The sequence below is a fragment of the Hippopotamus amphibius genome, chromosome 5, assembly GCF_030028045.1.
Source record: "Hippopotamus amphibius kiboko isolate mHipAmp2 chromosome 5, mHipAmp2.hap2, whole genome shotgun sequence".
Taxonomy (NCBI): Eukaryota; Metazoa; Chordata; class Mammalia; order Artiodactyla; family Hippopotamidae; genus Hippopotamus; species Hippopotamus amphibius.
In genome coordinates this window covers 6,714,828-6,742,729 of record NC_080190.1, presented here as the reverse complement: position 1 = coordinate 6,742,729, position 27,902 = coordinate 6,714,828, and the positions used below count along the sequence as shown (strand labels likewise).

Here is a 27,902-nt window from a genome sequence, read left to right as displayed (position 1 = left end):
CTCCCAAGCCCCCGGGACCAACATGTCTGGGAGGGGACCCTGAAGAGTTGGAAACCAGGCCTGGGAGCCCAGCAGGCTTCCTGGGCCACTGGGCAGTGGAAATGCTTTCCGCTCCTTCCCCATCCTCTGATACCAGAGCATCCCTCCCCCCTTCTGCCTCTCTTCTTCTCCCTCCACCACTTCCCTCCTGTACTTCTAGGACCAACGGCCCAGAGGGGCCTCGGAGGGTGGAGGACCTGCCCAAAAGAAATAGCCAGTGGTGCCTCCCCTATTCTTCTGACTTTGAGAAATCCCTTCCCACCCCCACTGTCTGCCTCTCTCCCTCCTCTTGTCCCCCTCCCCCCCACACCCCCAGGACCCACGTGCCGGAGGGGGGCCTAGAGAGTGAAGGACCAGGCCTGGAAGCCCAATCTCTGGCCAAGAGGGCAGGTGAAATGCCCTCTCGCCTCCCTGTCCCCTGATCTCAAAGCCCCCACCCCCACCAGTCCGCCTCTCCACCTCCTCACCCCTCCTCCTTCCTTCCCACACCCCCACGACCCAGGCAGCCCCGAGGGGTCCTTGGAGGGTGGAGGACCCCGCTGGGGAGCCCAGCAGGCTCCCAGGCCCAGGAGCTCAGCAGGCATCCTGGCCTCCTGGGCGGAAGAAACCCAGTTGCGGTTTTGGATCTCCCTAGCCCCCAACGGTCCCTCCAGTCGGGAACCTCCCACCTCACCCAGCCACCCCCCAGGGGCGCCGGCTTCCCCTTCCTCTCCCCCTGACTTCCCCGTGGTCCTACCCGGTTGCTCTGGGGTGCCTCAGGTCTCCTTGGTCCTCAGGTTCCCCGCCAGCCTCTGGCACCGATCTATTTGTCGGGAGACGCGATCTCCACGTCTTCCCATGCCACCATCTTGACTCCCGAGGGTTATTTTTTTTCTAAATTCCCTCTTCGCCCTTGTTCACCTGCTCCCCTTGTTGACAGGGATCTTTTGAGAAAAATCTCTTGTGTGGTAAAGAAACAATCAACATTTATTTGAAGTACAGCAATTCCATTGGTTTCATTTCAGTTGTTTTCCTGTATAAAATCAAAATAAGTGTAATGCTTTATATATGTGTTAAGTATTACACTTATTTTGATTTTATACAGGAAAACAACTGAGATGAAACCAGTGGAATTTATACAGTATCTCTGGAAGGATGGACAAGAAACTGATGGCATTGTCGCTGCTGGGGAGGCCGGGAGGGTGGCTTTCAGTGTATGCCCATTTGGACCTTATACATCTTGAGAGTGTATTACCTGTTCAGAACAGTTTTTAGACATGCTTTTTACTAAAGGCATCATTTTAAAGTTTTTGCCAGTTTATATTGCACAGCTGAATGTCCTAGGTGGTCACCCAGGATTAACAGTAGCTCTTTCTGGGGATGGTCTGGGGTGATCTTTTCCAATTTGTATCTTTGAGTTTTTTGCCATGTTTGAATTCTTTAGAATAAGCAGGCATCGTTTTTATTAAAAAAACAAGAGAAGTAGATACTAGGAACAAATTTGCTAAGATGATAAGTATGGTTAACTCCCTTTTTAAGAAATGTTTACTACTGTGAGTATAAAACCAGACAGTGAGGTAGGGAAACAGTTATTATTTATTGCTTTGTCTAGTCTTACTATTTTTCTCTAGGGATAATTGCTAAACAAAAGCTGGATTTAGAAGATTTCTTGGGAGTCTCATGAGCTGCCTTTACAGTGTTTGAAAATCAGAATTTTCATTGATACGTTGACATTGGATGGGTTTCTAAGTTTGTATTTAAAGGAATGATCATTTTGTGTTTGACACTGTAGGTCAGAATAGCAATATTGGAAAATTAAAAACACTATCTGGGGCTCTTGATATAATGGTGAGAACTAAGCACGCATTCCAGCTCATCAGAAAGGAGCTTGTAGAGGAATTTGACCAGGTAAATGGAAAAAAGACTTACGATTGTTTTTTATGTGTCTTAAACTAAATGCTACATGATGAACGGATGTAGTGGGCATATGGGATGTGTGTATGTGTGTGTGTATATATATATAGTGTGTGTTTACAAATACACTCATAAATATGCATGCTTTGCATGAAAATATATTAACAGTGATTTGTTGTATTTTCTTGGTGGAATTATTAAACTCTAATTTACAAGTGTATCTTTTATATTTTAAAATTACTTCTTTAAATAACCACGCAGACCTTGGTTAATAATAAGGCCCTGGGAGTATAAAGTCTCTGTTAAGTTTTGCTTTTGTTTTTTTTGTTGTTGTTTTTTTAAGAGAAAGGAAAGGCCTATCTATGCCTTCTTTTATAATCTCCAGTAAACTGCCTGCAGTTGCATGGTGAGTGGGCTTAAGCAGGCTCCGTGGGGAGGTCTTTCCGGTTTGCCAGGCGTTGCCACATTCATGCTGCTTTCTGCTGAAAGCCTCCCTGAGTCCCCGTGGCCCCCAGCCTACTACTTTCCAAATTCTGGTTCTCAAATCATACAGTACCCGTCTCATCTTGCTCCTTGAGCGTCCATGTTGGAAAGTCGGGAGGTTTTTGTTCAGGATTAGTTTTTTCTGCATAAGTGCCTTGTAGGTATGAGACTTTTTTTTAATGTGGCTTAGTCTATCACAGTGTTCTCAGGGGAGGGAGGAGGAGGCCATGACAAGGCCACCAACAGGGCTGTCTGTCCCTGGGGAAAAAATTCATCTCAGGTTTTGGTTTTGGTTTAAAAGTTTACTGGGTTACTGGAACTGTGGTTCCATCACGTTAGTATGAAACTGTAGCTATGAGGTAGCTTAGGTGAAATAACATTTTGCTGTTTTTAGCCCAAGAATGAAGAGACCCCTCCAGCTGCTGATTCTGCTCCTAGTCTTAACCGAGAAGAAGTGATAAAACTCCTCAGTATATTTGAGTCTCGCTTGTCATTCCTTCTTCTTCAGTCCATCAAACTGCTTTCTTCAGCTAAAAAGAAAACAAGGTAAATTATTTGTGGAAATTTCTGTCCAAGCACATTGCCTATATACTTTTTATACTGATACAGTAAAAGGGTGGGCCACATTCTTGCTTGTGTTTTTTAAGTGGTGCTCTTTTGTGATTTGTTAAATTGGGTGAGCATCATCTCCACGTGGCCTGCTACGTGTTGAGATTATAGAAACAAGGAAATGTTGCTGCCTAAGGATAAGTACGCTATCGGTTGTAATGTTTTCCCTGGGAGACGAATGACCTGGGATGAAGACCTTGACTGTTTCTTGTAATTCTTCTGAGCTAATTTATCTTAATGGGAAATCAGAACTACAGTTTAGATACTCAGAGCCAAGCGCGTCATAAAAAGTATGTGACAGAACATCAGAGTCTCTCTAAAGCCCAAGAAACTAGTGAAGAAAAGAGTGAGCATCTCAGCAAATACACCTATAACATCTTACACAATTATGTTGTTTTGCCAGTTATTATGTTGGCATTATTAATTTGAAATTCTGGTAGTAAGTACCAGATCAGGAAAATAATGTAAACAATATGCCCTTTTTGAAAAAAGTATAAGTACATTCCCCAATTTATAAAATTAGGATACAGGTAATTTTTGTCTCTATTTTTTATGTTTTAATTTATATACAGTAAAAGTCATCCTTTGTGGTAAACAGTTCTCTTCAGGCTTTGACAGGTGCATGGAGATGTGTGTCTACTGCCAAAAGCATGACACAGAGCAGCTCCATCGCTCCAGAAATTCCCCCTTGCTGCCTCTTTGTAATTAAATCCTGTCCTGATTTCAGTTCCGACGCGTCTCAGGGAGAAAGCATTCTGGTTCCTACCATGAAGCGTAACATCACCCACCCACTTTTTGTAGATCAGGTTGAGGATGTTCCCGTCTATTCCTAGTTTGCTGAGGGTTTCATGAATGGATGTTAAATTTTTGTCAGCTGTTTGTGCTGTATACATTGAAATGACTGTATCATTTTTCATCTTTAATCTGTTAATACAGTGGATTACATTGATTTTTTTATTGGCTGAGTTGGGTCTTCGTTGCTGTGCACAGGCTTTCTCTAGTTGTGGAGAGTAGGGGCTACCCTTCATTGCAGCGTGCGGGCTTCTCATTGCGGTGGCTTCTCGTTGTGGAGCACGGGCTCTAGGTGCAAGGGCTTCAGTAATTGTGGCATAGGGGTTCAGTAGTTGTGGCTCATGGGCTCTAGAGCACAGGCTCAGTAGTTGTGGCGCATGGACTAAGTTGCTCCGCAGCATGTGGAGTCTTCCTGGCCCAGGACTCGAACCCATGTCCCCTGCACTGGCAGGTGGATTCTTAACCACTGTGCCACCAGGGAAGCCCAGATTTTTTGTTTGTTTTTTTAATGTTAAACCAGCTTTGAATTCCTGGGATAAACTTGTACTTTGTTGTGGTGTATTGTTTTTAATGTATTGTTGGATTCCATTTGCTAATATTGTGTTGAGAATTTTTGTGTCTGTTCATAAGGGATATTGGTCTGTACTTGTAATGGTTTTATATGGTTTTGGTATTCGAGCAATGCTGGCCTCATAAAATTAATTAGCAAGTGTTCCCTCTCCTATTTTTTGAAAGAGATTAGAATTTACTGGTGAAACCATCCTAATGTAGAGTTGGCTTTATGAAAAGTTTTAACAGTGAGTTGAGTTTAATTTCACAGATATAATGGTACTCAAGTTGTCTCTTTTCTTCTTGAGGGGAAGTCTGTTTCACCTGTTGTTGGGCTCACAGCATTCCCTTATTAGGCTTTTAGTGTCTAAAGGAGCTGCTAGTGATCGCCCTTCTCATTCCTGACTTTGGTAAGTTTTATTTTTGTTTTTTTCTCTGACAGCAATTCTGCTGTCATTCTGATCTTTTTTCTTCTATATGTCATGTGCCTTTTTCACTCCAGCCACCCTCAAGATGTTTTCCTCTTCTTCCCCCAGCAGTGTTGGCATGATATGCCTAGGTCATGGGATTTTTTTTCCCTCCTCAGTGTTTTTATTTCTTCTCCATTTTCTCTTCTTTTTCTTTGTTTCCGTTTATACCTATATTAGACTGTTTGCTACTGTTCTGCAGCTTTTCGGTGTTCTACTGTTTTACGCCTGTTTTCTTTTTGTGTTTCAGTCTGAGCAGTTTCCCTTGATCTCTCTTCAAGATTGTATGACACAAAACTGAGTCAGCCCAGTTGGACTTGCTGAGGGCATTCTGTCTCTTGTCACTTGCTCCCATCTCTGGTGTTCTCCTCGGTTCTCTCTCAGCGTTTCCCTCTCTCTGCTGGAGTTGCCCATCGGATGCTGCACGGGGCCCCCCTTTCCCATTTCAGCCTTGTAATCATTGTCATTTTAAACCCCTGTCAGATGGTTCCAGTGTCTGTGTCGTGTCTGAGCCTGGTCCTCTTGATTCTTCCACTCCTGGCAGTGTGTGGTCTCCTTGCCTTCCTGTGTCTGGTAATTGTTGGTGGGAAACTGGGTGTCTCCTATAGGATGGTAGAGACTGAGGGAAATGATTATTAAGCCTGGCACGTTTGTACACCTGTCTCGTGCTAGGCCTTCAGTGGGGGGTTTGAGTTCATTTCTCAGGTCTGGCGTTGAGCTGTGGTGGAGATTTTCTCATTGCCTTGGTTACCTCCCGTGCACCACGGGCTGCCAGTCCCTCTGGCAGGGTGGAGCAGCCCCACAGAGGCTTCTCCTAAGGTCTTCTCCACCTTCACATTCAGTCTTCCTGTGGTGCCTCAGAGGGGGCCTGTCTTCATGCTGTTACAGCTGCCAGCCGTCTTCCACGCTCGCTGGTCCCTCAGGGCTTTCTAGCTGTTGGGGGCTGACCAGGCTTCTCGCTTGTTTGGGGTTAGGCTCAGTCCAGGGCCGACCCTGTGTCCCTGAGTGTCAGGCGTGTGGCCCTCCCCCAGGGCTAGTGTTTCTTCTCTCCCCTTCCCCTGTGTGCCCTGACCTTCACCACCACCGTGGAGAGCAGGGTCCGGGTGGATTTGGGTTGCCTGCCCCTGCACCCCCGCGCCGTGCAGCAGCTCTTCACCTCGCCCAGGCCTGCATCACAGAAGCACTGCCTCGGGACTCTCACCACTCTCACGTGAGCTCCTGCTGGGGTTCTTACAGGACCAAGGGAACTCGTCCTATGCCTGCTGCCCCCGGGGGCCCCCGCTCCCTCAGCAGCCCTCTCTCAGCCTCTGCCAGCTCCGTAACTGTTGTAGCTAAATTCTTCTTTCCATGTCCAGCTGCACCCGCCCCAGGTGAGGAAGTGCTTTCCTGTCTCTCCCAGTACCAGCCTGTCTGTCCTTAGTTTCCAACTGGTTGGTTGCCTTGCAACCCCAGCTGTCTGGTGGATTCAAGCAAAGTCGTGGCCTTGTAGTTTGCTTTGCTTTTATTGTTGTTTTGTCGTAAGGGTGGGAACGATACTTTTTCCAGCCCTCTGCATCCTGAGCAGAAACTCCCTCTACTGATGGCTTTTGAGTGATTCTCTCTGGCCTAAGAAGAGCATTAGTTGTGAGAAGAGCACTGGATGTTAGGTGTGCTGCCCTCTCGGCCCCACTGTGGACCCTGGGCAGCTACTCTGTGTCCTGTCACTAGTGCACAGCAGGGTGTGGTGATGCAGGGAGGACAGGGTAGCAGACACGTCCATCTTCTGGAGAACCAAAAGGCAAAGGAGGTAGGCATGTAGTGACACAGTTGGAAAAACTCATGGTCTTTCCTGTTTAACAGCAGTGGGTACATTTTGAGAAATTTTTTTTACTGGTTTTCACAGAGTGGCAATATAAATATATATGAGATGTGAGAAACTGATTCATTGATTTTCACAAATCGATGGTTTGAGTAATTGGCTAACACGTGATAGTTCAGTCTTACAGTATCCTTTATACTCGTAACAGTCGTGTATGACCTAAGTCATTTTTATTTTAATGGAGAGTCCTCTAACCTTCTGTTTATTCAGGTTATTACTATTCTAGTTAAAAAGTTTTAATCTAAACTTTTTACACATGATGCATGAAGTCCTATTTAGCTAATCTGTGTTAGTTTGTTGAGGTTTATTAAATAAAAGGCTGTTAAACGTGCTGCATGTGTTAATACAGTTAACTATGTTGACAGGTTGCACAGCCTAGAGACGTACTGGTGAGTAAGTCAGTGACTATTCCTCTCATGTTTCACTGGTAACACGCGTGAATATCTGTAATTTTACTGTGGAGAGGAAAACACCATGTGCTGCAAGCGCAGTTAGTTCACCAGGAATTAATGAACGTTCTTTTTTGGAGTAAAGGGAAATCAAAACTAGCTTTTATTAATTTTTTAATTAATTAATGTATTTATTTTTTGGCTGTGTTGGGTCTTTGTTGTTGCACACGGGCTTCCTCTAGTTGAGGCGAGCAGGGGCTACTCTTCTTTGGTGTGTGGGCTTCTCATTGCAGTGGCCTCTCTCGGTGTGGAGCACGGGCTGTAGGTGCGCGGGCTCTGGTAGTTGTCACACTCTGGCTCAGCAGTTGTGGCTCTCGGGCTGTAGAGCGCAGGCTCAGTAGTTGTGGCGCACGGGCTTAGTTGCTCTGTGGCATGTGGGATCTTCCTGGACCAGGGCTTAAATCCATGTCCCCTGCATTGGCAGGCGGATTCTTAACCACTGAGCCACCAGGGAAGTCCCAAAACTAGCCTTTAAAAGAAAGGAAATAGTCATATGTTTTTGTTTTGACCACTTCTCCCCTTCTCTCCCACCAAAGAAAAAGAATAGAATAAACTGAGCTTGCTAATTTAATTCTTAGAATCCTAAAGAATTGGAAAGAAATCTAAGAAAACTAAGATGCACTTAGTTTTAAATAATTTTTGTTTTCCTTTTGAGATTGTGCAGGCACTTACAGTGTTGGTGTCAGCATTGTCCCACCAGAAACACTGGTTTTGTCTGTTGGGTTGTGTTTTTTCTTTTTGGATCAAGAATTTATTTGCTCTTGTACTGCATTTTAATATTCATTGCTCTAGCAGATTGGAGCTTCTTGACCTTTTGCTGGCTTTGGGGTTTAATATAATGGAAAACTATGAAAAATAGGCGTAGTCTCTGAGGGTTTGGATGCCCTCTGCTGTAGTCAGAGAACGGACCCTTTAGATTTATGGGTTTTCCTGGTCAGGTGTGTGCATGTGATATTTGGTTTAGATTAGTAAAAAGGAAAAAGAATGTAGGTTACCTTCTTTTGGGAAAAAGATAACCCTATGAAATGACGGGACCCCTCAGGATAGAGTTCATGGTTTCATTAACTATTGATGAGAGTCGCTTAAGGAGGGGAATGATTTGTAGAAATTGAAAGGTAACAGATCAGAACAAATCAGAGGGTCTTACATTTACGATCTCAGAAGCCGGCAGTTATCTTTAGGCATCCAGCTGAAATGACAGTGATGTTATTACCCACAGAAAATAAGGCATATTTCACACAGTGTTTCTAATTGTTACGTGCTGTTGCCTTGATTACTGTCAGATAGTAGTTTAAATGTCTTAGAAGGTTACCAGAGGTTTGTGAACGCTAACCTTCCCCCCCCCGCCCCCCACCCCAAAAAAACCCTAAAACATATCCATCTTAGGCTCAAAGTGCAGATTGTGCATGCATTTTGCACAGTCATTGTTACCGTGCTGGGTGTGGGGCTGGGGGTGGAGAGAGGAGGAGATGTGCCTGGTAAAAGTGGGAAGGAGAGGGAGGAGAGACAGGTCCGTGAGAGGGGAGTGTGAGGGCCTCTCACTGGTGGTCAGGCTGGCCGCCGTGTGGGAAAGGTAGGCCCTGTCAAAGAAGAACAGCGGAGCCGTGAGTGGAGCCAGGCTCCTTCCAGCCTGAGCCTCGACGTGGGGCAGAAGAGAGGGTCCAGGCTGCTGGTTTGCGCTCTGGCAGGCCTGACCGACGGGCACACAGGCAAAGGTGGAAGCTTTGCATATTGGAGAGTGGAAAGAACATAGCATTTGAAGTCAGAAAACATTTTGAGCTTGAACCAAATTATTTAACCCTTCTGGGCTTAGTTTTTACATCTATAAAATAAGAATACTGAGTCCTTGCTCCCGAAGTGACAGTGTCACGGGCAGCTCGCACGTGCACGTGTGCACTCTCAGAGCCCCCTGTGGTCCGCTGTTCCCTGTATGTATGGCCAGGGCTCTATCTTTATTACATCGGGACTCAAAAAATAAAAAGGATGCTAGACGTGAACTGCCATGTAATTACTAGTCTTTTTCAGTAACATAAGTCTAATCCACTGATCTACCCTACCAGGCAAATATTTTCAAAATAAACTGCAAACTTAAGACGTTTTCGTTAAAAGTTTTGAAATGGAAATTCTCACTAGAACTGTCCAGCTGAGGGGCCCTCTCCACACAGGAGCTGCACAGACGTTTCCGCACGTCCACCCCAGGCCGTGCCCGCTCCAGGGAAGCAGCGCCACAGTCGCCTTAGCTGTGCGCTCAGAGCGCCGTCCGAGGCCGGGCCAGAGACCGAGGCTGTCCTGCGTGGCTTCCCCGGGCCCCCGGCTCCACTGTTTTCTTCACAGCACGTGTCATCTGACAGTCTGTTCTCGTCACTGTTTCAGCGTGGCTTCTCCCAGCATTGCCTCAGTAGAGTGTGGATTCCGTGAAGGCAGGGACTTCCAGGTCTTTTTTGTTCATGACCATGAGCAGTAGTTCCTGGTACATTGTAGGCACTCGAATATTTATAAAAAAAAATAACCATTGGCTTTAATTGATGTTTTGAAATGTTTAAAAACAGGCCCATGAGCAGTCGATGTAAGAAGGTGGGTATGGAGTCACCACTGATAGAGCACCAGCTTCCCTGTGAAAAGTGATGATGGGCTGTCAGTGTTTAGTTTTTGGGTTTCTTTTACAGCTGTTGGTGGGCATCACTCTTTGCTTCATCTCTCTCTCTCTCTTTTTTTAACCAGTAATAACCTTGAAGAAGATGTAGTCCTCAAAACCAACAAGCAGACTTACTCGCAGCTTCTGAGAGCTACTGCGAACAAAAACACATCTCTCTTGGAAAGAATTGACGTTCTCATCCATTTACTGGACCAGCTGGCTCGCGGCAGCGGTGGAGGCGGTGGTGCTGTTCAGTGACTCCCGCCTGGGGCTGCATCCGCAGAGATGCTGTCGGTGCCTTCTGCACTCGGGGGCTAGTGTGTCCATTTGGTGCTTCATTTCATTAAATGTGAGGGAAATATCCACTTACAGCAGGCACAGCAGTGAAAACACAGGGTTCTCATTTCCCATGACAAACAATCGTGGTTGAGTTCTTTGGCTTCTTCATTGGAGGGGCCAACATCAGAATCAGACCTAGAGCTCCCACGTTCGTTTGTTTGAGAAGTATTTGGTACCTCAATATTAGCAGACTTGCTGTGAGGCAGTTAACACTTTTAAATATTTTTGAAGTATGTTAAGCTATGCGGGTTTAAGAGATAATTATCTTGGATAAGTGTTACTTTGGTCAAGGGAACTTTTATCCAAATTATTTTAGTGGTTCAGGTGGGTTAAAGAAACTTCCTGTACATCCAGTGTTTCCTTCTCATTTGCACAGAAAAAGCCACCCTTTCTAAGCTTCAGTACAGGATTTTTCGAAGACTAGCCATTGTGCGAGTCTGCCTTTAGTGCATGTTCTGAACGGATCTGCTTTTCTTTGACTTTGTATGACAGTTGATCAAGATAGGTACTCCCCCCCACCTCTTTTTTTCATTTTAAACTTGAAACTGTGAATAAGGTAAGAAAACTATTTTGAATAAATAAATTATTTATTTAAAATGTCTTTGTTTTCCATTTCACATTTCTTCACATTGAGTTTTGATTTGAACTGGTTTGATCAATAAATTTTACAAAGTGAAGATTAAAACATTAAATAAAAGTCTGCCATCCACTAAATTCTCACTAGAATATTATACTTACTACCTGCTGCTACGTGGCTCTCGTCCAGTTGCTGAAAACATACTCTATTTTTCCAGTGCCTACAGCATGCAAGGCTGCACTTGTCATAGTTAATTCATCTCAGTTTCAAGAAAGATAACATAATATACAAATCAAGCATACTGTTTCCTCTGGGTCGACAGTTTGGACTTACGTGCATGATGCCTTTGTGGACAAGAGCTTGCCCTGCCGCCAAGTCCGCTGGCCTGAGTGTGGGAAGAGGTGCTGCTGCTCCTGCCTCCCCACCCCCCCGGCCCACCCCGGCCCTCCAGTGCCACCTGCAGAGGACATTCTCTCTGCAGATCCCTCTCCACTCACCAGCCACACCCCTCTGAAGAAGTCTGAACTGGACTAGAAAATTGTCTGGAGTAAACTTGTTTTAAGCTGAATGTTTAGACTTTCTTGTACACTGAGATTTTCAGATGTTTTCACTGGTGAGTTGACATATCTGTTATAACTTGGCAGAATTATCACTTGCCATTTGTCCACTTCCTTGTAATTATTTACTTTGCATTGTCCTCAGGACAGATTTGCATCCATTAATCATTGAGGCATTGAAAGTTTTGCCTATATTGTAAAGCAGTTGTACAAAATCAACATCTGTCAGGACAACTGTCATTCTGTTTCCCCTTGTGGCAAGCATACACACAGGATAGAACTGTTAGTTAAACCTGGATATGTCCATTGACTATATCTAATTTTGGGTTGAATTCCAAAAGGATATTGTACTTAGGAAGAAGCTGGAGTTCAGGATGTTAGAGTTGCCCATCTTCTTTCCTCTCTCCTTAGCAAACAGCCTTTTAGTCAAGAGGAAAATGTGCTTTTAAGCAAGAAGATATCAATTCCAGCTCTCTTCCTTTGTCAAAGCAATAACATGAAACTTCCTATAGGGGAGGAAAATGTCCTTTTAAAAGCTTTTTGTCATTTGCTGATTTTAATTTAAAGCTTTTTAAAGTGCCTGTGTTTTAGCTGTGTCTTTAGAAGCATGGGGCATTTGTGGCCTGATCATTGAGAGTACCCAATCTCTCTTTCAGTTTAACTTCAGTGCCCAAATCGTCCTTATTACATATGACTTTGGGGGGCTTATGTGAAGAAGAGGTAATGCCCGTATTATAAATTACGTAGAAGTTAAAGGGACGTGATGCCCAAGATAACTGATACAGGAAACAATGTCATCCAATGAGCTTCAAGAGCCTTGTTTTGGTAGTTTAACCCTCAGAACGTGAATAAGCACCGCGAGAATGGAGAGAAAGTGCAAGGGCCCCAGGCTGGGACCAGGAGAGGAGAGGACGGTCAAGAGCGGAAGTGGCAGTTGACCTTTGACCGGACACAACTAGGGAACTTTAGTTTCTTTACCTAGAGACGTGCACAGCAGTATCTGTCCTGCCACTGACAAGTTGTAAAGAGCAAGAGAGACACAGACGTGAAAACCTTTGGTACAGTGTTAGGTATTAGAAAAAAAACTTGTTAGGACAGGGACTTTGGAGTGTAGTTAACTCGAATTCTGTGATCCTTTTCATTGAATCCCCAAGTTCTCAGTGCAGTAAAATCATTTCCACACCCTTGGCAGTTAGGGGGCGAGTAGGATTTCCTGTGATTGGACCCTTCCTGTCTCCCCGTGAAATCGGGGCCTGGGTGGGTGGAGGGACAGACAGTGGGTGTTGGGGATATGGCGACAGAGCTCTAGACAGAGTGGGAGACAGACAGGGATTCCTCAGGATACTTTTTTTTTTTTTAACTTTCCTACATTTGATTTTCTAATCAAGTAATTTAAAAGTCCAAGAAATGCTTTTCCCAATGAGCTTTAAGTTAGGGAGCCATATTTGCTTCAGTTATTTAAAATCTGGTTTGTTTTCTTTGTAAAAGAAATCAGACTTTTCTCTTAGAAATCCTCTGACTCTCCGTTTGCCTGTTTTTCTCATTACGAGTTCAAGAATCGACGTCACAAACGTCAAGCCACTGCTCTGAGATAGACCGCTTGGGAAAAAAGCCATTTGGGATGCTGTTATTTGTCCTTTGTTGACGACTTTTCAGTACGCATTGCCTTTGATGCAGAAGACCGAGTGGTGAGTGTAGGAGTAGTCGGCTGAATCTAGATCTCTGACAGCATGGTTTTGTGGCTCTATTCCTTGAAAAACCTTAGTAATCTTCATTGGATAAGGATCAAGGACTCGATTTCTATTCACATCAATGCAAACACCTGCAAAGCAAATAAAGTTAAGACTGGCTTTTCTGGAAATCATTGATTTTTAGGTTAATTTATAGCAATGAGGTAAGCAAATCTGTGGCTTTGCACCAAATTTTTTGGGCTTGACGTTCTTAAAAATTTTCTGTCTGATGGGATGATCTGCCATGGCCATACATATAGGTCTGTGGTAATTGAGAACAGCTTTCACCTAAGAACTTGGTCATCTGACAAATTTCAGTCAGGGATGACAAACGCAACACCAGGCTGGAAAGCCTTCTATTACAAGGGACCTTTGAAGAAGTAAATAAAGTGTTTTCTTCTGTCATAAAAGGCATCACCCAGGAACTTGGAACGCCAGGAAATCCTTCTGAAATCACTCTAGCTTCCTCCTTGTTCATCTTCTCTGTGGGCCTGGTCCTTGTCACTGTCATATATCCAGTATTGATTTTCTGAGAGCCAAACAGGGTTTAATGTGGTTTATTACTGTTAAGTCACAGGAGACAACAAAGACAGCTTTCAGTCTGGGCCCCGGCCAACAGTGACAGCCCACCATGATTCCAGGAGAAGGCAGGACTTGCAGTCTTCACATCCATCCGATTGAAGCCTCTGCTCAAATGAATGACTCCCCGGGCCTTGAATCACCTCTAGGTTTAACCCCAGGAATTGATTTCTCTTGTACATCATCGCTGCAGTTAGAGTGTGGTTGGCTCCACGCCCACTGGTGCTCATCAAAGGCAAAAACGAAGCAACAAAAACCATGCAGTCTTTTTCACGTAAACATCTTTGTTTTTGTCTCCTTCCTTTATAGTTTAAAGATTTTTCTTTTACGTGTTAGGGTCCCATGGGTTGTCCCAAATCATTTCCGTATCCTAATCGATACAACCTCTTTTTTTTTTTAATAAATTTATTTATTTATTGGCTGCGTTGGGTCTTTGTTGCTGCACACGGGCTTTCTGTAGTTGCTGCGAGCGGAGGCTACTCTTCATTGTGGTGCACAGGCTCCTCATTGTAGTGGCTTCTCTTATTGTGGAGCACAGGCCCTAGGCACGTGGGCTTCAATAGTTGTGGCTCACAAGCTCTACAGCACAGGCTCAATAGTTGTGGCGCACGGGCTTAGCTGCTCCGTGGCATGTGGAATCTTCCCAGAGCAGGGCTCGAACCCATGTCCCGTGCATTGGCAGGCGGATTCTTAACCACTGTGCCACCTTGGAAGTCTGATACAGCCTCTCTTTTTAAAGAAAAATATCATGATGCTTATTATTGGATTCTTTTTTATTCCAGGGGTTTAGAATCATCTAGTTCCACCACTGGCCCCATTTTTACAAATGAGGAAACTGGAATAGAGTTGAAGCAATTCACCCCTATTCAGACAGCCTAGGTGGAACCAGGGATACAGCCCGGGGCTCCCGAATTCCACCCAAATCACTACCCACTGACCTATAACCTATTTTGTGATTTTGCTCCATTTCATTTCAAGATCCAAATACTAATTTCATGCTCTGAAACAGCGTAGGATTATTTTAAGCTGTCCTTATTAGTTCCTCAGCCTGAATATTTGGTATATTGTTGGCATGCAACAGAATAAATCCAGAGTTAGATACTTTTTTTTTTTTTTTTGGCACACGGGCTTTGTTGCTCCGTGGCATGTGGGATCTTCCTGGAGCAGGGATCGAACCTGTGTCCCCTGCATTGGCAGGCAGATTCTTAACCACTGCGCCACCTAGGAAGCCCCAGAGTTAGATACTTTTGATACATTCCTCAGCAACCAAAATATTCAACATATTTGGAAAGGTTTACCATTGAGAAGAGTGTGACATGTCCAGCTAAAGGTGCGATTCACTCTAACTGGGATGGTTTTTGAATTTAGCGTATTCACAGCAAGTTAAATTTAAGATGTTTTTAAAGCTCCAAGAATGGAATACAGCTGTATTATAGCAACTGCCATCATGACCTAATTCTGTAATTGAGATTCTTGAGTGTTGCCAATATAAATTCTGGACTTCTTAAAGCGCCTAAAGATGTGCTTCCAACTCCAAAAGACCCGAACTATAAAAGTCCACCCCGAGGCCATTTCTTTATGTCCCTGAACTAAAATAATTCTCTTTCTGTGTGATGTGAAGGAAAAGATGACCAGATTTACACACAGGCCTCTCCTGGCAACGGGGGCGTGCAAAGTTTTCAGTTTGGCTCCAGCCTCTGAACTTCTGAGCAACGTAAAGCGATGTGATTCTATGACTGGGATTCAGGCTGAGCGAGGGCCCACGACTTATTTCTGGGTGACCAGGGGAAGGAAAACAGCAACCACAAAATCGTGTTTGTGATCAGACTGCGCACGCTCTGCGTGGGCCGCCTGCCTCCGCCTCTGCCCCGGGCACGGGGGCCTGGGAAGGCCCGGGGCCACCTTCTGTGTGTCACTGCAGGCCCCCACCTCAGCTTCTGCCTCCCGACAAAACACTGCTCCTCCCTGCTCAGAAACTGCCCAGTGACGTACCCGCTCCCCCGCCCCTGGTGTTCCCCGTGCCCTGGCTGACCTGTCTCTCCAGCCCAGCCTCACCGCGGACGAGGGCCCTGCCGCCCCTGCCTGGGCTCAGCGGTCTGGCCGCCGGGCCTCGTTCTCGCCCAGCTCTGAGCCCTTCCTTCTGCTTCCTGAGTCTGCCCCCCCACCGCACACCCCCTCCCCACCTCCCCTCACAGGACAGACTGAAGCTAAAGAAAAGCATACGACCTACCATTTATTATGCCTTAAAACTCAGCAATAACCCTCTAATATGATCACATTTACCCAGGCAGCATTCACATTTTCAACTGTGGCCTCATTCTTTATTAAATTTGAAATTAGCTTTTAATGGGAAATTAAAAACTAAGATGAAAGGGAGAATGAAATTACTTAAAATGTCACATAGGCATCTTGTACTTCCCATGTGACTATGACATGGGACATTTACACAGAGCCAGAGAGCCAGGGAGAGGCAGTCTGGAGCCTGCTGGCTGCCAGTCCTCACGCCTGTGCCCGTGAGGCCTGCTCTGCTCCCTCCTGTCCCTGGGCTTCCGTGAGAAGCCTCATGTAGCTAAATGAACCCCCTGTCTAGTGGAACTAGCTTGACCGGCTCTCCATACCTTGTGATAAAAGATACGTGACCAGGACCAGAACCAAACTCTAGTTTCTTCTCACTGCACAGCATGTTATCAATGTCAGTATACAGTTCTCAACTATACTCAGTTGTATGCTCTCTGTATAACATAGGTAACCATACATAAAACTGACATATTGGACTTCCCTGGTGGCACAATGGTTAAGAATCTGCCTGCCAATGCCAGGGACATGGGTTCGATCCCTGGGCCAGGAAGATCCCACATGCCTCAGAGCAGCTAAGCCCATGCGACACAACTACTGAGCCCATGCACTGCAACTACTGAAGCCTGTGCGCCTAGAGCCTGTGCTCCAGAAAAGAAGTCACCGCACTGAGAAGCCCGCACACTGCAAAGATGTGTAGCCCTGTTCTCCACAACTAGAGAAAGCCCGTGCACAGCAACGAAGACCCAAAACAGTCAAAAAATTAAAAACTGACATGTCAATTATGTTTTATATATATATATAGCCATTTATAAAACATTTAGTTATGTCCATCATATAAGTCAGTTATATTTATCAATTTACTTAGCCAGATCAATATATGTCAGTGAACACAGCTCTGAGTCGTGATAAGTGGCTATGTAGTGTCCACAGTGTGGCCAGAACTCTCAGGTCGAAGGACACTTTGCCTCCCTATGTGGCGAGGTTTTTCCTTCCATTTTTTTAATCAAAATCTCAAACTACGTTTTGATTAGAAGACAAACCCTAAATGTTTTCTCTGAGAGAAACAAGAACCTGCCAAGCTGCAAGACTTGGAACGAAATGATGAAAAGTATCATCTAGACGTTCTGCATCTTCTGGGAGACGAAAATAAACCTAAACGCAGGACAGAACTGAGAACCCTGGGATTGGGAGCTGGTGTTCTGAGGGCTGATGTCACACAGCCTGCGTCCCGACAGGTATCAAAGCCCCAGGACCTGCCTGTCCCTCTCTTGAGCTGTGGCTGAAGACAGCGCGTCTGGAAGTCAGGTCTCCCTCTTAGGATCGTAGGAGCAGGGGATTTATTACTGAAGGGTCTTGTTCCCTACAATTCATTTTATTTTTTAACTTATTTTTACTTGGCCTCGTGCAGCTGAGGACGGCTGGACTCAGGGAGGTGTTGCCTACCATTCAAATGATTGGCTTTTCTCCGGAAGTTACTTCTCTTCTCTCCAGGGATTACCAAGCCTTTGAAGGGACTGGCTTCTGAGGGCTGAGTGATTAACCAAATTACTCATGCCAGGTAAATTAGATTTTGAGGAAATCAGTTGGATTTGGGTGGAAAAAAGAGTTGAGGGAGGCGTGTGACCTACAATAAAGTCAGAATAAGGGAGAGGGGCTCCTGCAGAAGGTGCCTGGTCTGTCTGTGCAGGACACTCCCCACCTCTGAGCCTGGGGAAGGGTTTGGTGGAGAGTTTCCAGAATCTCCTTAAATGCTAAGACAGCATGACCTACTTGTCAGTGGGAGAACTGAAAACATCTTTTCCCCTGAAACACACTCATTTACAAAATGGGCTTGCATATTTTCAGCACTGCACACATGACATTTGGGAAAAAAAGACATCCCCTTAGTTATTCCCACAGGAGATTCTTAAGCCTGACTCTGGAGGTGATCCTATTTCAGGAGGCCCAGGGTTTGCGAGCAAAGCCACGGGCCCAGGTATAGGCCTGTTTGTGATTCACAGCTGCCCGTGACTGCCTATGAGAGGGAGAGGGTCCTCCCACCATGTGTCCTTCTGATTTCCTTCTCTCTGGACTTTTCTCGGTCCCTTTTCATTCACAAAGAAGCCCTTTACCCACCCTGGTCCAGCTTAGGAAGATTCATCCACATGTTACACACCGCATGCTCTGTGGCTGGGGTTCACTCTCCCTCCACTGAAGGAAGCACGGGAAGGTTGCTAGGTGGCTGGGGGGAGGGGGTGGGAGCGGGGGTCACCTTCACTGCTTCCCGACACTCCTCTGCCCAGCTGTGTGCTTCACTTCAAGATGATAATTGAGAGGCTTGACTTCAAGATTATGATCACCGTTGCTGGCGGCTTACTGGTCGCCGCAAGCCTGCTGATGTGCTGTGTCATCTGTCTTAGCTACAAAGGGACCAGGGCACCGAAGTGAGTGGTGTGGGTAAGAGTGGCTAACACCGCCCAAATGGGATCCTGGGGCTCTGGGCTGAGCAGGGTCCGCCCTTGCCCTGCGGCCGCACCCTGGGTGAGGTCAGGAACAGCGGCAGGGTTTGAGACGACAAAGGCAGTGCGTGTAGAATCTGGGCTTCTTCCCCCTCTGGTCTGGGGCTGTGAGCTCATAAGCAGACTGTTCTCAGCCGGGAGGCTCTGTGCTGCTTTGCTCTCACTTGACCTGGTTGAGTTTACCCTCGGGTGGTTGATTCCACACTGGTTGGCCCCCTCTGTCCAGGCCCTGCAGACTGGGGACTGTTGGGGAGGCTGTATGAATGCGTCTCTGCCTCTGTGCACTCAGACTGACTTCCTCTTTGCCTGAGTTGGGGGGCTCTTGGGGTGTCCGTGTCCTTGGCCTTGGCAAGGTGGGCCTACAGGCCTCTGGGGAAGCTGAGTGTGGAGAGGGCCCGGCTGACCTGACGATGGGGTGCAGGTCATGATCATTAACTTGCAGCTCTTTTCAAAATGTTTTTTTACTTTATCTGCAGCCAAGGAGCAAATCCAGGAGGTAAAATGAACGTTTCCAGTTTGGGGAAGTTAAACCCATGAGGAGGATGGGATCCCAGGAGCCCAGCCCAGCGGTCTTCGGGCTGCCGGCCCCTTCACGCCTGCACCTCCTGCCTGGAGCCGGTGCACACCAGGCGCTGGCGGGCAGACTGGTCAGCCCTGGTGCCATGTCCCTTCTCCTTGTAAAATGTTTGGGGAGGAAAGGACTGGGTCAGGGTTTGGGAGCGGGCAGAGAGGTATAATCGAGGGCTGGGGTCACGTGACACCATTGTCCCGCTGAGAACTTCTGACAAGTCTAAGAGATGGATTTAAAATAGAAATCGAATGTTGCTTTTAATAAAATCTCTGAAAGAAAACATGGCAACCAATGACACTGACACAAAGGGCAGGCGACTGGGTTTGCAAGGCGGCCGTCCTGGACTCCGCCGTCAGGCCCCGGCCCCGGAGAGCAAAGCTGTGGGCGCCCGCGCGGCCCGGCCGCTGTCCTGCGGCGGGAAGCCCCGGCCAGCCTGCGGAGCTCAGCTGCAGCCCCTCGAGGGCAGGAGCCGCGCTGGCCCCCGGGTTCCCAGCGCACGGCTCAGACGCGTTAGGTGTCAGGGGTCATGACCCGGACGTCACCTTTGCATCGGATAAACCTCTCAGACACAGCAGCGAATCCTGAGTAGCATTATTTTGCTTCCTGGTGGGAATACGGTACACGTTAGAATTTTAGGAAGATTTCCTGCTAGGTTCTTTTCTGAAAAACCATATATACCCGCAGTGGTTTTATTTTACCTTCCACTCACGTTTAACATCACTGCATCAACATCTAAGAGATTCGTTGGCGTGGAGCTATTATTTTAACTCGTTAACACGTAACAAATGAGTCACAGCACCTAAACCTTGGAACAGTGCCCAAGAACGCAGCCATGATTATGAGCTCGGCTGTAAGGTCCAAAGGGAACATCTTCAACTCACGGCTGCCCCACCCCGGCCCGAGGCCCAGCGCCGGCTCGGGCGTAGAATTCTGCACATTTCACCCTCTTCTCAAAGGTCTTCTTTCACCAACACTGCACGGCACGGGGGCCAGGGAGGTGGGTGCACCAGAGCCCATGTAAAGAGGGAACGCAGAACATGGCAGACCCTCTCCAGCACCTCTGTTCAATGTCTGCCCGCTGATCTGTCCTCTCCCACCTCATGTTCTGTCCTTCTGATCCTCCAGGACCTGGGGAACCTGGGGGTGGGGGCTCTATCAGGGTTGGGTGGGACTCCTGCCTCCCGCCGGCTCCCGGCTGCCACGTTGGGCCTGGGAGGCGCCCCGCGCACCCACAGCCTCAAAGCTAACCCTCCCCAGGCTGGCCCTGTGCCTGGCGAGCTCCTGTCCTGAGGCTGCCACTCACTCTCTTCCAGCCGCCAGACCACAGGCCATGAACCAGCAGAACCCTGGTCCTTAAGAGAAACGGTCATTATCTGGGCAAGGGTGAGCAGAACGTGTGGCCTCTCTGGGTTTAACTTTCCTGAGCTGAAAGTTACTGAGATTCCGCCGTCCCCAGTATCTGCAGAACCCGGGGTCCTTCCCCGGTCACTTTAAAACTCATGTTTGCCTACACAGCCCTCAGTTCTAAACTGCCAACTGGAGTCCCCAGCCCAGTCGCCAAAGCCAGCTTCCCCACTCACAGTGACAGCCAGCAAACCTGCCCCCTCGCTGCCTGGCTCACCTCTCTCTCACTGAGTCGGCTGCAACCCTTCCGAACCCCAAAATGACCTCCATCTTTAACCAAACCTGCCACACCTCACCTTGAACCCTGGTCACCACCCCTTCCAAAGGGCACATCAGGCTGCTGTGCGGATGAAAGACATTTAGCAATCCTTGTCCCCTGTCCCTACCCCCACTCTCACCCTCCCCGAACCTCCTCCCGCCCCTGCCCCTGCGGGGTGACGTGGCCCTTCCCTTCTCTGAGACAGCTCCTCCACAGACCACGCACCCTTTCTCACCTCTGTCTCCCTGTCTGCCTGCAGCTGGGTTTCCCGTCTCCTCCACTGCTCAGGGCCTGTTCCTACTTCTCCAGCTTCCAGTTTCGGCCAGGGACTGCACCCTGGCCAAGTGGGATGGTTTTCAGATGTGGCTGCAAATGGGAACCCCCTGGAGGGCTTCTAGAACGCCTGTTACTTGGGCTTTACTCTAGGAAGCAATTAAGGTGGGGGGGGGAGGGGAACGTGGGAAGGAAGCAGCTCCCTTTGCAGAAACACACCATGTGGTTCTCATACGCAGCCAGGGTTCCTGATTCAGGGTCTAATCGATTTCACTTTGATACAGAGAGAAAAACGTGCATATAACGCAGTGCTCTCCACATTATTTTACGCAATCCTCTGGGACAAATGGCTGCCCTGTGCAACCACCACCACGATCAGTTTTAGGACACGCCTATCACCACACACGTTCTCTCTGGTCCACACCCTGCGTCCCCCAGGTCTGCATCAGGCCCGCACCTGCACACGCGCACTCCCCCCAGCCCGCTGACCCAGTCCTGCGGTGGCGCGCTCGTCCCCACGAGGTCCCCATGACATTTCTGACTGGTCTGCTGCTCATCCCAACTGGCGAAGCTGCAGGTTTTCTCACTTACCTCCTATGGGGTTCACCACCTCTGCTGAAAAAGCCCTGGTTGTTTCCTCCTGCCCGAGTCCAGGGTGGCAGAGCTGCTGGTCCCAGCAGTGCGCGCACAGGGATAAGGAGCATCTCCAGGCCACCAGGCCACTGCTGCTGGTCTGAGCCAAAGAGCAGGTTTTCAAGAAAAAATGCTTCTCAAATTGTTGTCTGGCTCAGGTCAATTTTCAGAGCCCTGAAATGGTGGTAACAATTTTGTCCATTTCTACCCTTGTTTTCTCCTGGAGAGGATGAGCCTCCCTGCTCCCAGCTAGACAAGTCGGGACCTGGGACACTTTGCTGCAGGGCTTGCACCTGGACAAACATCTTCTTCAGCAACAAAATACAAAGAAACTATAAGAGACTAAAAATAACTGTGTGTGCATGTGCAGTTGGGGCAAATTACGGACAACAAGATACAAAAAGACGCCCCAAGACCCAACTGCCGCTCCTGAAGAGCCGGGAGCAAAAGCAGGGTACCATGCGCGCCCCCTGCACTCAACACCCCCAAAGCGGTAGGCAAACCACCTAAGCCACCCCTACGCTCACCGCATATAAGGAACCAGCTCGCCCACCTCAGGTTAATGTCCAGCTGTTGTGAGATGGTGTATGAATGTCATTGGTCCTGGTCTGTGTGCTGGGTTCACAAATGCCTTCTAATTCACCCTGGTTCTGTCACTCACTAGCTGTGTGACCTCGAGCAAGTCACTAAACCTCTTGAGTTTCCCCTTCTTCACCAGAGAATGGGAATACCAGTGACACCTCCTCTCGAGGGTTGTTCCCTGGCGTGGGCATCAGAGGGGCAAAGCCTCTGCCTGGGGCTGGAGTCGCGCAATTGGAAATGTCTTCCAACGGGACTTGCCCAGGGGACCCCGACGTGCGGGGAGCCCAGGGATCTTCCTCTCCCGCTCACGTTACTGACAGACAGAAACGGGTTCGTTCAACCCCGCTCAAAACCCAGGCCAAGATTACAGGCGTGGAAACAAAGTTCAGGGACAGATTCCCAAAGCCTCCCTGCAGGCCCTGCATCTGCCTGTGAGGCCCTCACAGTCAATCAGCCTCCCGGCCTCTGGGACACCGGCTGACGGATCTGCTTGTCTATCTCTGAGGAAAGAAAGCTTCCCTGTATGTGAATTACAACTGTCCACAGCTCACAAAGCAGGAAGTTCGAGTCCTTCTATAAGATGAATAAAACTCCTTCATACACAGCAAACTTTATTATTCGTACCAGGGTTGTCAGTTCTCAGAACACGGGCCCCCCTGCTTCCTCCCCAAACACAGCTTTGCACTGAAAACCAGACAGCAAGTGACAGCACAGTCAGCACGAGCGGCCAGCGCGCCTTGTTTGGTCTCCTCCCTGCTGCCAGAGCAGCCGCGTGCGCCGGGCCAGGGTCTGAGCTGCCTCCACAGAGGGACGTCAGGCGCGCGTGAGCCTGATGCCGGCCCCCAGGCTGTCCGGTCCCCGCTGTGGGGGGGCACCCCTCGGGCACGAGGCAGGAGTGTGAGGGCGGCGGCGTCCCGGGAGCCCCTGCTCAACGCCTGGCTCCACCGGGAGGCAAGAGCACCCGGCCCTGGGGGAGCAGCCCAGCCCAGGGAGGGCGCCAGGGCCCGCGGCTCAGCATCCGTGGGGCTGGAGCGCCGTCCTGATGCCGGATGCCAGCGCTCGTGGCGTCGGGCTCTCTGCGGTGCAGCTCACAGGCAGGCCCTGCGCGGCCAGGGCGTGGGCCGTGGTGGGGCCGATGGCCACGAACTGCGGGGAGAAGACAGAGGGGCCTCAGCGGGGGAGGCGGGGGTGATGGGTGCAGGGCCCGTCAGACACGCTGTTAGGACATCGCTCCTCCCGTGAGAGCTTATAAACACGACAACACCTCCTGGTGTGAAATGCCTTCACCTCTACAGCCTCACCGGCAGTCTGAGCGAGATCTCACTATAGCCCTGCGGCCCGAGTGTGGGGCAGGAGAGGCCTGGAATCCGTCAGCGCCTGCCGTGGGTGGGGCCGGGTGGACCACGGAACAAAGTCCTAAAAGGGCTCTGCATGTGGCAGGGGCAGTGGCTGGGCCCCCCAGGAAAGCAGAGCAGTCGAGACCAGGGCCCAGAGACAGAGGGTCAGGTTCAAATCGCAGCTCCCAGGACACTGGCCTCAGCAAGTGACCCACCGTCTCTTGGCCTCAATCCCCTCCTCCGTGAAGCTGAAAGGTTAACAGCTTTCCTCGTCCAGCCGCTCCGAGGACTAGATGAGTGACGCGTGTAACCACGGGGCCCCGTGCTGGGCACAGACAGTTGCCCAGTGACCAGCAGTGGCTGTGCTCATGGGGCCATCGTTAGCCCAGACGAGACGCTCCAACAGCCTGGACCTCGTCAGCAGGATGCCCCTCTCCAAACAAGCGTACGTCTGGTGGTTCCATCCAGAGCCTCACTTTGGGCTGAACGTGATTTTTCGTTGTGACTCTGGCCCTTGCTAGCTGTCATGACAAGTCACTTAGCCTTTCTGATCCTCAGTTTCCTCATCTGTGAAAGGGGCACGATGACCCTGCCTCTCTGTGCCAGCACGGGGCGAACTGAGAACTCAGCTTCTGGCAGAGAGGACGTGCTCACTGCCACCCCCCCGGACTAACACCATGGACGTGGACCCGCCCGGGAGCGGTCTGTGACGGTGAGCCCCCGACAGCCCAGGTGGGCAGCCCTCGTCCACCCTGCAGCAGGCGCCCGACAGCCCGGCACTGACACCTGTGTTCCATCCACGGGCACCGACCCAGGAGCGGGTGCACCAGCGCCGGGCGGGGGGAGGCCAGCGCTGTGTAAGGCCGAGACAGTCCCAGCCCTCACTCCCGCCCCGGTGTGCTGTGAGCCGCACCTGTTAGGAAACGTGACCTGGCTGTGTGGGCGCCTGCAGTGCTGGCAGCCTGTCCCGGGGGCCCCCAGTCATACCCGCAGCCCACTACCCAGGCCCCCTCAAGCCCTTTAAGAGCATCCCCATTACAGGCACCACAGGGCGGGGACTATTTGTAGACGCCTAACAAATACAGTCCCTAAAGGGTGCAAACAGAAATCCTTTGAATTAAAAGAATGAAAAGGGAAAACTTTTAGAATCATTTCAAGAGTTAAATGGGAAAAAAGGGAAAGGATGCTAATACCTGTGCCAGGCCCTGAGCTAAGGAATCTGCCTGTATTCTTTCATCTAATCCTGAGACTAACCCATCAGGGAAGACCACACACTTGTCTACAAAGGCCACAAAGGGATAATTATCTTCATGCTACAAATGAGACAGGCTCAGAAAGGTTAAGTAACTTGTCCAAGAGCACCAGCCAGGACGTGGCACTGCTAGCTGTGAGCAGGGGCCTGGGACTCCCAACGCCCTGCCTCTTCTACAGAGCTGCCACCAGGGCACCTGCGAGGTCAAGAGTGCTTTGACTTCACACTGAAACTCTAGGGTAATCAGTAAAAAAAAAAAAAAAAAAAAAAAGAATCTGAAAAAGATCAAAAGCCCACTGAATACCTCACCTTAATTTGGTCAATGTTGTCACCAGATAACTCTTGAATATGCTTGAGACTGTGTGTCAGGCCAGAGGGACTGAAAAATGTGATGCTGGCAGGAATGCCCTGTAGGGAGAGAGAACAGGATCAATTCCTTGCCTTGGGATCGAGGACAGAGATGCTGCCCCAGCCCCACCATCAACCCCTGGACCCCCAGGAGACAGCCCCGGGCAGCCCGAGTGCATTCACAGCAGGAGGGTCCCTGCTGATGCTGGTGTTCTGGGCTCCATCGAGGTGGAGTTCAGGGCAGGAACTGTTTAGAGAGGGGTGCGATGGGAGAGGCTGGACGCTGCTCTTTGGTGGCTCTGCTGGCTTCCAGATCAGAAGACATGGGCACTGTGGACCTGGCACCCAGGAGAGTGGACAGTGCCTCTAGCTTGTGTGGCCAAAGTGCACTGATCAAGTGAGACAGCAGTGAGCCTGCCTCCCCGTCAGCTCTCCATCCCTGCTGGAAATGGAGCAGACGGCAGACAGACCGGCTCTCTTGGCCTTTCTGCTTTGATTTGTGCTAGCAGGGCCTCCCAGAACCGGCAAGGCATTCAGAAGCCTGTCCTGGGAGAGGAACAGGCGGTGTCCTACTGGAAACAGACGTGGAAAATATCGATCAACCCAAACAAGAGCCGTGCACTCTTCTGCCTGGAGCCTCCAAAGGTTCCTGCGGCCTCCCAAATTCAATCCAGCCCCTCTCCAGCCTCTGCACTGCATCTCCACCAGTGCCCCACGCCATCCAGAGTAACAACGTCCAGGCCACTGGTGACCCCAGGCTTTCTATGTCTTGGATGCTATACAAAAAGCTTCTCCTTACAGATAGGTCTATTCCTACTTCCCAGATACAGAGATGGAGCCAAAAGATGGCCTCCTCAAAGTCGCGCAGCTGGCGACGGTAGAATCAGTGGCGGGTGTCTTGTGCCCCTTACCCCTGCCCGCACTACCCAGGTGCCCACCCCACCCCAGCTCCCCAGAAAGTCCACGCACCTGCTGGGAATAGTAGCTGTTCAGGTTCCCCTGGATTCCTGGGTGTGGGATCGTCCGGTAGACGGTTATGCTCTCCATGGGAATCCCTGGACCCAATCAAAACCAGGGGACAGACTTACTGCACCGGCAACACACTGCGGGCACAGTCAGTGGAGACCTCTCAGTGCCACAGACCCTCCCAGAACAAGCCACTGAGAGCTGGGAGGTGTGGACTCAGGCCGGCCCTCTGCAGCCTGCTTAACACCGCGGAGCGGCTGACGTGGTAGAGCTGGCTGAGGTGACAGAGGAAACTCGAGGGTCCCGAAACCTCAGCATGCCTTCGTTCCATGGATGCTTTCTGTTTGCAAGTTTGTGTGGGCTGCCCACAGGACTGCCCCGGCCCCGCCCCCACAGATGCCATCCGTGTGGAACCCCACACTGAGGGCCAGGGCTGAAGGCAGAGCCTAGAGGGAGTTTTACCCGCCTGGCGGCTGAAGCTGGCAGCCATGAGCCTTCTGGGGCCTAGACACCTTGGTCCCTGGCCCCTCGGAACGGAGCCGGGGGTACAGAGCTAGTGCACGGCTAGACCGGCTGGGCTGGAGGATGCTGTGTGTGTGCGGTCAGCTCCCCACTTGGACTGGCTTCCACGTGTGCCCGCCCCGGGGTCACTGCCACGGTCCTCCTGGAGAAGGCTCCATGCCCCTCTGCGTGCTCCCAGCTGAGCTGAGCGGGTGGAGGCAGCAGCTCTGAAGCAGGAGGGCAGACTGCACCTCACACCTGACGTGAGCGGTGCCTGCCTCCCGGCCTGGCTGGTCCAACCCAGGCCTGCTCTCCCTGGAGGTCTCCAGGGCTGACACTTCGTCATCACGAAGGCTCTCGGGGGACCCCAGAGAGGAGGGGGACGCAGCACCCTGGGAGTCTGTGCATTAGGTCACCTTTGTCCTTGAGCATTTTCGGCAGGATTTCTCTCTTGAGAGTTCCACAGGGAAACAGAAGAGGCAGTGCTGACGACTCCCCTGCAAATAAATAGGCAGACTCTGTAGAAACTCCGGAGGTGTGTTCCCGGGTGTGGGAGGGGCAGCCCTGGGCCCCGCCCTGCGTCTTTGGTTGCAGGACGGGGAGCAGGAGGAAGCTCGTGGGGTCACGCGGACAACAGTGCATGGAAAACTAACATCCACGCGAGCCCGGGGCTGCTGTCGCCACTGCTCCCTAACAGCCTCCTGTCCCGGTGGCTCTGGTTTCTGCCTCTGGAGGAGCCCGGATGGGACGCGAGGTGGCTGGAGCTCAGGCCTCTGCCGGGAGGCAGGAAGTGGCAGCAGAGAGTGGATGTGCAGCCGCCCCACAGAGACAAGCTGCGAGGACACTTCAGTTACGGTGGGGATGGCAGCCACCTGGCCAGGGGCCCAAGGGCCGGAGGGACGGCTGCGTGGGGGCCCCGTCTGCTGAGAACGGCCCTGCCTCCCGCCCCACGCGCGTCTCTGCTCTGGGAGACCCAGCTGGAGGCTCTCTCTGCAGAATTGTGGAGATAGCACGTGAGACACCACCTCCCAACAAAACTGATGGGCTGTCAGATGTCAGAATCCTCCCCAACTGTGAAAGCAAGCACTTTAGTAGAAGTGATCACTTTCCCCTTCCATCTGTCCATCAGATGTAAGACGTCTTAACGAGTGTTGCGCATCCACAAACATGTACGTCCCCACATCTGTGGGATCTCTCTGAACACATGCCCTTTCAGTGCCCGCAGTCACAGGAAGGAACAAACCAAGCTCTTCCCACCCAGCACCAACTCCACGAAGGCCCAGCTAAACAACAGGAATAACTGTAGGCGTCCTTATTTCAAGTTATTCAGTAACTACAAGCCGGTGTGTGTTTTCTTTCTTTAAACCGCTCTGTAAGTACCAGTACTGACATAAAAGAACACAAGGAATCGGGAAACTTTTAAA

General features: G+C 49.8%; 2 protein-coding genes across 13 annotated transcripts in view; one reads left to right on the top strand and one right to left on the bottom strand.

Moving 5' to 3' along the window:
- The window catches only part of EDRF1 (erythroid differentiation regulatory factor 1), a 47,691-nt gene extending 36,999 nt beyond the window's left edge, over positions 1-10,692 (top strand). For 4 of the 6 annotated variants that reach the window (XM_057734154.1, XM_057734153.1, XM_057734152.1 and 1 more), the window contains 3 exons: positions 1,811-1,926; positions 2,810-2,961; positions 9,861-10,692. In XM_057734154.1, the coding sequence (XP_057590137.1) occupies positions 1,811-1,926; positions 2,810-2,961; positions 9,861-10,032 (440 nt within the window). In that variant the 3' untranslated portion in view covers positions 10,033-10,692. Of the gene's footprint in view, positions 1-1,810; positions 1,927-2,809; positions 2,962-9,860 lie in introns of those variants that run through there. The other 2 variants (XM_057734155.1, XM_057734156.1) reach the window with 2 other exon arrangements.
- UROS (uroporphyrinogen III synthase) overlaps positions 7,279-27,902 on the bottom strand; it is a 44,350-nt gene continuing 23,726 nt past the window's right edge. For 2 of the 7 annotated variants that reach the window (XM_057734173.1, XM_057734176.1), the window contains exons 7-10: positions 26,895-26,975; positions 25,981-26,066; positions 24,973-25,071; positions 22,681-23,220 (exon numbers count right to left, since the gene is read on the bottom strand). In XM_057734173.1, coding sequence (XP_057590156.1) covers positions 23,086-23,220; positions 24,973-25,071; positions 25,981-26,066; positions 26,895-26,975 — 401 coding nt within the window. In that variant the 3' untranslated portion in view covers positions 22,681-23,085. Of the gene's footprint in view, positions 7,609-8,286; positions 8,329-22,680; positions 23,221-24,972; positions 25,072-25,980; positions 26,067-26,894; positions 26,976-27,902 lie in introns of those variants that run through there. The other 5 variants (XM_057734174.1, XR_009053648.1, XR_009053649.1 and 2 more) reach the window with 5 other exon arrangements.